Source organism: Pseudorca crassidens, chromosome 18 (assembly GCF_039906515.1).
Source record: "Pseudorca crassidens isolate mPseCra1 chromosome 18, mPseCra1.hap1, whole genome shotgun sequence".
Lineage (NCBI taxonomy): Eukaryota > Metazoa > Chordata > Mammalia > Artiodactyla > Delphinidae > Pseudorca > Pseudorca crassidens.
The window spans coordinates 12,063,341-12,072,896 of NC_090313.1; the positions used below are offsets into that span (position 1 = coordinate 12,063,341).

Genomic DNA, 9,556 nt, shown 5'->3' on the forward strand with positions numbered 1-9,556 from the left:
CTTCATTTTCTTTTTCTGCCATTTTGTCCTACTATGAGTTCAACTACTAAGTAATTTAAAAATAACACTGACAAACTCAGCTAAAACTTTCATTAAAATTACCTTGAAAACTGAGACAAACTGGCTTCTTTCATCTCAATTATCCATGCAACTGGCTTTTTCATCACTAAGGTAGCTCTGAGATGCAATCTGACACCTGAATATGACCCATGATCTAAATATGACATTTTTCCTAAAGTTTGTTCAGAAAAGAGGGAGAATTGGGGGAGGGGGGAATCACACTTACAAGTCCACTTATGGCTACAATCCAGATGTAGGAACCAGAGGTGAAAAGCTATAAAAGAAAAAAAAAGGCAACTAAAAATGAAATTCGACTGCCAGTCACAGCATATTTATTTTTACATAACTCCAGCCATAACCATTTATGTTAAGTCTTAATTATATATATCTTAATATAAACAAATAGAAAATTAATAAATATCAATTCTGTTATATAAAAGAAAACAACATACTAATTTTTCTTTTCTTTTCTTTCTTTTTTTTTATACCAAGACCTAACTCAGCTTTTCAATAGCCTAAAACAGATTGGTTGAACCCAGCCCACTCCCGTGCAAAGAAAAATAAGTGAAATTCAAGCATATTCTTAATTACAAATGGACATTAATTGGCTTAAACAAAGTAAAATACTATATAGAAAGAAATTATTAGTATTAACAACATACAAAATATGTAGTCACCATCCAATGCTTGGTGTTAAGTAATGACATGTAATATTAGTTTATATAATTCTCTCATTTCAATTTCTTGTTATTGCTACTCTAGTTTTAGATGGAAGACATCTGCCAGCATACAGGTCCATGTCCAATGCTGCTCTGCTTAACTGCTGACACTCTCATTCCAGTTTACCCAAGAAAGAGCAAACTAAGTAATGGTATCGAAGTTCATTAATGGCAAAAGCAGTTAGAATTGGGTCTTATGAAACCTCTCCCTTTGTTTTCCAAATCATTTACCCCCAAGGGTGTGCTCAGGGTTTAAAAAAAAAAAAAAGTCACAAGACATCTCAAAGTGTTCCTGCAAGAAAGAAAAGATTTGTAGCCTAATAACAGGATATTATTGGGACGATTGGTGAAATTTGAATAAGATATAAATTTGAATAAGATATAAATTTGAATAAGATTGTATCAATGTTAATTTCCCAATTTTGTTAACTGAACAATGGTTATGTAAGAGAATGCCCTTGTTTATAGGAAATATACACTGAAATATTTAGGGAATAAAATAAAGTCACATATACAGATTAAAAAAAAAGACTTGTAGCTTCGCGTTTGTTCACATTTAGATCTTTAGATGGGGAGTTTAAGCACTTCTGCTTGTAGAGAAAGAAGCGGGTTCATTGCTGACACTGTGCTACATGAAAACCTCAAAGTGGCGCCCATTTATCAAGAATACATAGAAAAAAAGATACACAGAAAGACGACAAAGGTAAGAGATGACAAAGCACAGGTAAAAAAAGAATCTGACAAGCTGTGCTCTTGTGTTAGCTAATGTGGAAATGAACACTGGCTACAACTTCAAATTTAATCCCTTGATCTAAAATTTAATCCTTTGATCTAGCATGGATGCTTGTTCAGTGTGAATGACTGATAATAACAAGGATGAGAATTATGTGGAAAAATATTTTTCTGTAGTCTTTTTCTAAAAGTATAGAGAACAATAAAACAGCTAATACTTTCACAGCACTTACTGTATGCCTTCTCTCCTAGCTGGGCTTCTTGAGGGCAGGTGCCACATCTCATGCTTCATTTTCTCCTCCACAGCCCCCAGCACCGGGCATTACATGACTGGCTCTTGGGCCATGTGTACTTAAATGACCCTTCACAAATATTTTTGCTCTCCTGATCATGATTAAAGTCATTCATTCACTCATCCATTCATGCGTCAAACGTCCCTGGTTTTAAGAAGTTGTTGAGTAAGAGACAGAGGCATAGAAACATGTGCGAAGATCCAGAGGGGAGGGATGGAAGGAGAGAACAGAAGTTTTGGGAACAAAAGGTTCACGCTCATGTCAAGGTGGGGAGGGGTGGGGGCTGACATGGGACAGGCAAGAAGAAACCCTGGATGCCATTCATGCTAAGGACTTCAGATTTTATCAAGAAGCCAGGGGCATTTCCACCTCTACTTTCTGACACCAGCTTCTACCTCACCAACAAAACAAAACAAAACAAAAAAAACAACCCACTCACAATCTCAGAAAAACCAAAGGTGGCAGCCACAGAGACATAAATGATTAATTAATAATAGGAACCAATTGACTTAGTTCTTATTATCTGTTCAGATTACCCTAAAAACTCAATGCTATAATCTCTAATCCTTCAAATGACCCTGTAAGATAGATATCGTTGTCCCCACTTTACAGATGGGCAAATGGGGGCTCAGAAAAAGTGACAGAGAAAGAAAATAATTACCAGAGCAACCAATTAAACCAAAGTCTACGTGACTCCAAAGACTTTCCACAATGCTCCACTGAATTCCTACTCCATAATTAATAAAACAATGTTTTTCACCCTCAAAGATGCTCTATAACTAGAGTCAACAATGAGGCTTAGAGGCTTCCATAACTTGACCCAAGTCTCAAGGTAATGTGTGCAATGTCAGAACTGGAACTTGGGTCTCCTGCCCCCCATCCAGGGTGCTCTTCTACCGTTGCATTCTGCCTTCTGTTGTAACATCTTAAAAAAAATTAAACATGCCACAGCAAATCCTAGTAGTAAGAGTAAAATGCGGAAATGGGCTATTAGGTTATACGAGTATCAGGGAGGATAAGGGAGAGTGTGACGCTATATAGGTTGAGAGATGAAGAATAAACACATTTCATGAGAAACGGCTGTAAACTGGTTAGGAAACACCCACCCCAGATGAGCCACTGCTAACACAGGACAGCAGACTAGAGAAGTTAGAGGAAATGCTGAAGGTTAAAAGGGGAGGGAGCAGGGCATTCTACAGTGACACTGGTATCCGGTTCCACATGCGTGGGGTAAGGAATGTTACGAGCATAATGGTGGATCGAAAGGCCAAGCTACACATGGTACCACAGGAAACAGCAGAATAAAAATTTACATCAAAAGGTGTGAGAGTGAAAGAAAAGTGACAGGTACTACAGGTTGAAAACTGAAAATCACATGTATCTTCTATCATTGCGCCTGGAACCCAGCAGAGAGCAATCAATATTCATGGAATATTGGTGAAGATACTCTTTTTCAATTTAAGTCGAACAGTCAGTCCTCTAATGGCCTTCGTCTCAAACCATCTAGTGGATGGTGACAGTGCAATCAGGCCCGTGCAGCGCAGGAGCTATGAAGCTGGCAAAGCATATCTGGTTCCGCTTCAGAGCTTTGTGACACTCTATTCAATACATTAATTTTGACAGTGGTTCTCCACTTTCCACCTTTTGACTGTTCTCATTTGTTTCCACTTCATACTATGATTTTTAAAAGACACTTAAACGCAATTGTACAATGAAATTAAAATATTTTCCACCGATACAAATTACAGTGAAAGCTCTTATCAGATTTCTAAAGGCTATGAAAGTATTCTAGTATCTTATATACCTTGACGTTCTTGTTCTGTAACACTTCCTTTGAACGTTTGATATAGATCACGAAGCCAAACTTATGGGAAAAAAACACACTGTTTTCAAGGAGATCAAATGAGAAAAAGACCAAAAAAAAAAAAAAAAAAAGAGAGAGAGAGATCTGGTTAAAGAAACATGAACATAAAAATGCATACTGTACCTGTAGTCCCAATATATAAATCAGCGTCTTGTTTGTGATGGACAACGGGCCCAGAATATGTGCCACCTGGACTCTCGGGATGGAGCAGTAAAACGGTACAAACAGAGCAAACACAGGTGCCAGGCTATGCAAACAAACACACAAACAAAATCACTATGGTGTAGCACCCGATTTAAAATACCATGGTAAATGCATATTTGAAGGAACACTGCTTATCATTTTATTTCAGTCTGAAAGCATGGTCTTAGATACACAAGTGGGTTTCTATACGTACATCACATCCAAAATAATTTGTACATATATACATTTTATGAGACCTTTAATTATCTAACCCTTGTCGACCCTCTCAAAACTATTGCAGAGAGGTGGTTCAGCATCTACTAATGAACTGTCAGCACTGTGAGAAAATTTAAAGTTGATGCTATGTTTTCTTCTCACGAATGACTTGAAATCTGATGAAAGAGACTAGATGAACCAAAAGCAAGAAACATTACAATTCATCACAGTCAAATCCAAAATCTTCATCTCAGACTTTGTCCAATTACATTTCACTCCAGCACCTGACAAGGCACGCTGCTCCTGTCCTCCCTTCCTCAAATTCCTTCCTGCTTTTGTCTTAAACCCTGTTTCTTGCTGGTCTGCCCATGTGTCTCCCACCACTCCTCGCCTACCCTCTCCAGGGTTCCATTAGAGGCTTTTCTTCTTGCTCCAGTCTCTCCTGGTATAATCCTAAGCCCTTCTATGGCTTCAACTAAAAAAATGAAGTGAGTCCTCAAACTGTCCGGCTGTCCCCTCACCTTGGCTATGAAACTCGATTTGATACCTTCAACTTGACATATTCCAAAGTCACAAACGTCTTTCTACTTAAAGTCTTGTTTCTCTCTAATCCATCTGCTAACACTGCCAACAGTATTGTCTTCCCCAAATACAACTCTGATCATGTCACACCCTTGTTTAAAACCCTTCCTTCCACAGGTTGCCAGTATCCAAAGAGGAAATCCAAACATCAGCACGAAAGAGCAAAGTCCTGCGATTCTTTCTTACCAGTGTGGTTCCTTGCAACCGTCTTCCTCTCCCTTCCCCTGATCTGGCCCATCCCCTCTCACCCCCTCCCCGCCCAGATGCTCCCTGGGCACCTTAGGCTCTGATGACTATTCACTGACACAGGTTATTGTTTCAACACAAGAGTGTCGGTTGCACTTTTCTGCTTAGGAAACTTACACTTACGGTGTATGACAGGGCTTAGCTCCTCTTCCCAGAGATTCCTCCACCCTCCTGCTGGTTAGCTGTTCTCCTTCACCCTCACAGCTACCCCAGTTTCACTGTTGTTGTTTTTTTTTGCGGTATGCGGGCCTCTCACTGTTGTGGCCTCTCCCATTGCGGAGCACAGGCTCCGGACGCGCAGGCTCAGCGGCCATGGCTCAAGGGCCCAGCCGCTCCGCGGCATGTGGGATCCTCCCGGACTGGGGCACGAACCCGTGTCCCCTGCATCAGCAGGCGGACTCTCAACCACTGCGCCACCAGGGAAGCCCTCAGTTTCACTATTTGAGTGAATCTGTGTGAGAGGCAATGGGCCAGCCACAGCAGCTCCGTCCACATCTCTAAGTAAGAAGCAGCCCCGAACCTCAAGGAACTAGAGCTCCAGGACGGCGAACTCACATTCCTACGAGGGCGAGGCGGGAGACATGAATGAGGCATGTGGTCTGGACACACACTTACACCCATTCTTCATTAAACTCACGGCTTAATTTAATTAGTCTTTTATTTTCTCATGTTTTGGATAAGTGGCATCGTACAAAGAACGACTGCTTTTACCATAAGAAAAATGCAAGAAATATTTTTCACTTCCACAAAGAAATGTTCTCATTATCATCTCTGTGGAAACAACAGGTCCCTCTCGTGCATTTTCCCATCTTCGATAGAGAATGTATTTAATTATGTAAAAAATTATTCACTGTCCTCTCGATTCTATTAAAAACAAAACCAAACCAAACACAGGTTGAAGATGTGATAAATGGCAGCAGCATCTACAGGCAGCTATAAGAATGTAGTAAATGCTAGAAGAGGGAAAACCCCAACCAGTGAACAGCTGAGCGCCAGGCCCTGGTCAGGACCGGAGACCCGAAGACAGGTAAGATGCAGCCTCCCGCGGTCTCGTAAGGAGACGGCAGGGACAGGGCAGCAGAGGTCTGCAGACAGCTCGGCGGACAGGTCTGGAATGCTTCACTCCTCTGGCCCTCCTCCTGGGCTGAATACATCCCAAGGCAGGGAAGGAGATACATGCCTGTGGTTATCCCAGCATTGGACCCAGTGCTTGGCACAGGAGAAAAGCTCATTAAATGTGGGGCAATGAAACAAGTCTTATTCTTGAACAGCTGTATGATCTACATCTTAACTAACTACATAGGGTTGTTAAAAAAACCTCCCATTAGATTATTCATTTTATGAGAAAGCACCACGTTCTATTTAGCGTTGCATCCCCCTAGTGCCTAATGCGGACACTTACCCGTAATCGACCGGTAACATTTGTTAGATTAAAAAAAAAAAATTAACGAAAGCAATTTTAACAGAGGGTTATTTAAATTGTCATTCTAAATATCAATACTACACACAAACACAGCTGATGAAGCAGCTGTGCATTCTTTTCGTTAAAAAGAACAAGTTAATCGCTCCTGGGCTTAAAATCCTGCAATGACCCACCGCCAGCCAAGAGTAAAAGCCAAAGTCGTGACAAACACGCACAAGACCCTGCGTCCCCCACCCCGACCTGCCTTCTACTCCGTAGACTCCCCCTACTCGCTCTCACTGCTCCCCGGACACAGGACTGTGCCCCAGGGCGCGTGCTGCTGCTTCCCCCTCTCCTGGCCATCTTCCCACAGACAAGTGCATCACTCACTGCCTTACACCCTTCAGGTCTTCACTCAAATAGCAACTTCTCCAAGAAGCCCTCCTTGACCACCCCACTCCAAACTGTAGCCCGCACTCACCTCACAGCCCCACCCCTACTCTGCCTTCTCTCCTTCCTCTCCCCACAGCACCAATAACCTCCGAATTTACTATGCGGCTTATTTATCATCTGTCTCCACGACTAGGATGGAAGCTCCTCGAAGGCAGGGATCTCTGTCAGTCTGTTTGCTGCTTTACCTCCACTCTCTAGAACCAGGCCTGGCACAGGGTAGTTGCTCAGTGAGTACTTGCTGGATCAATGAATTTCTCTTTAAAATGGTAAAACCATACAGCAGAATTTGTCTTTTGTTTTAAAGAACCCCTTTTCTTGTTTTGTTGTTTTTAATGGGATTGAAACATACAGTTTCATAGATATACTCAAAATATGGCCTGTTGTTCTCTTGGTAATAATAAGAAAACTCTATTTTGGTTGCACTTGAGTTTCTCACTACAGAACATGACTTTAGGTACCTAACTTATAGAAGGTCTTCTGTTTACATTTAGCAATGAAGTGTAAAGAGTGAAGCTATAATAAAATCTGAAGCAGAGTTCTTGTTGAGGTTACATTCCAATGTAAACTAAGAAATACTGATAGGAATTTTAATGACCCCAGCTCATATCTTATATACCAAAATAGAAGAAGTTTCAAAATTCCTTAGAAGTTATTCATCACTGTGTAGTTTTAAGTGATGACTAAACACTAAACCACATCTACCCATAATACAAAAAGCACATAGTTCAGACCACGGTTACACAGGTTGTTTTGTAGAAAATTTCCATTGCTATTTCTATACACACTGAGTGTTTTTAGTCACTGACCAGTTTTTCTCTTTTCCTTATTTTATGACAACATTTTTTCCTTATATTGGCAACAACAACTCAGTTTGACCTTTTTGTATTGTGAACAGCTAACTTCTGGAAGTCCTATCTGGCTTAAGCATATAGAGCTGAGGTTCAGAAAAGAGGAACACGGTTCATAAAGAATTCATTCACTAACGTCACTAATATTTATTGAGTATCTACTCTATACTCACAACTGTGCTTGACAGAACAAATAAAATAGTAGAAACTCTCAGTTCAGGTCACAAACGTCCATCTCTTCTACAGAAAAGGACATGGACTCCACTTTTACAGTACAACTAAAGAAATCCTGGTAACTTTCAACAATAAAAATAAGGTTTGTGAGCTCATGAAATTATCTCACACTAAACCTCAACGGCATCTCAGAGGACAATTACCCTATCACCTCTTCTTTATACACTTGACTACTCTAATACCAAAAAAAGGGGGAGATCCAGTTTGCTAGAACATTTACTTTACCTAGATTTCATGATATAACAACGTTTTACTTAATAAAAACTATTTCAAAAACTAAAAACCAAAACCCCACCAGGATGGCTTTTCAACAAATTGAAAAACTTCTTCTCAACAGTGTCTTCTTCAAGGATTCTTCAATCCAAGTTTTAAAGGAAATAGTTCTAGAAGATTTTATCATATTGATCCACCAAATCATAAAATCTCTGTATTTCCCCCTCACAGAATTATTGGACTAGGAATTATCTTGGTGATCGTTTAGTTCAATACTTTTATTTTATATAATGGGGTGGAGACCCAAAGAATTTAGGTGAGCTGTAGCTCTTCTGTTTGACAAGGTTTCTCTACAGATCTTCAGCACTTTAGAGCTTATAAGAACCTAACAAGCCTCTCAATGGAATCACACCGCTGAGAGGCTAAAGGTCCTCAGCCACTTGGACAGAATCCTGGAGTGAAGGGCCTCTGAGGTCACAGGGTTACAAATTCCTACCAAATGATTCAATTCTCTCTACAACATCCCTCAAAATAGTCATCCTGTTTATGCAAGCACCTGAATAAGAGACAACATGCCATTTTTTTATGATCTCAACTTTTGAGATCTACTTTCACATTTTGATTTGAAAGCTGTCTGGTAACCTCCTCTTACAAGGCCTTCCTTCTACTCTCTGGAGTTAGGAAGACTAACACATACAATCTAAACCCTTTACCATGAGAGCTTCCTAACACGTGAGGGTAATGATCACGTCCCTGCCAAGCCCAGACATGCTCAGTTTATTCCATCATTTCTCCTAAGACCTGGCATCTAGACCCCTCACCACCCATGCTCTAAGGTCATCCGTGCCCTGTAAAACGCAGCCTCCTGAGTTCACTGGGAATGGCCAGATCATCTCTCTTGTTCTGAGCGCTATATTTCCATTATTTTAGCCTGCAAATCAATTTGCATTTTGATAGCCATGTGACACTGTTGGTTTAAAGTGAGTCCATTAAGGCTTGAAGGTGAACAGCACAGGTCTCCTTCATCCTGTGCACGAGAGGCAATTCTAGCTGTAGGATGCCCCCTTCAACTCTTCCCTCGTCATGCATGTGTCCATGCAATCAGCGATCCAGTCAGTTGGTCTCCCGCCTGAAAATACTGACTAATCACTGTACACATGCATTTTTCTCCACTCACCACAGAAATTTCTGTTTCTTTCTCATTAAGCTGTTGATAAGATACAGAATGAGTGAACTACTCCCTGCACCAAGTTTCCAGGCAGACAGAATTGTCAAAATTGACATTTTTTCCCTTAAAACCTTTAAAAACTCACACTTTACACATAATATGGATACAAAATCATCAATAACTATGATTCTTTTTTTTTCCTGGTTAAGGTTTATTGCTTCAGTCTCTTCCAAAGGATTTTTTTTAAACTTAAATCTTTATAGAAAAATTTATAAAGTTCCATAGATATCAAAAATACATAAATTCCAAGGGGTTTTTGGATAACTCTTTTTTAAAAAATCAC

General features: G+C 40.3%; 1 protein-coding gene across 3 annotated transcripts in view; it reads right to left on the bottom strand.

The window, feature by feature from the left end:
* Positions 1-9,556, bottom strand: part of UBAC2 (UBA domain containing 2) — a 151,187-nt gene that overhangs the window by 57,794 nt on the left and 83,837 nt on the right. For 2 of the 3 annotated variants that reach the window (XM_067712918.1, XM_067712916.1), the window contains 2 exons: positions 3,792-3,915; positions 287-334 (listed from right to left, as the gene is read on the bottom strand). In XM_067712918.1, coding sequence (XP_067569019.1) covers positions 287-334; positions 3,792-3,915 — 172 coding nt within the window. The remainder of the gene's footprint in view (positions 1-286; positions 335-3,791; positions 3,916-9,556) is intronic. The other variant, XM_067712917.1, reaches the window with a different exon arrangement.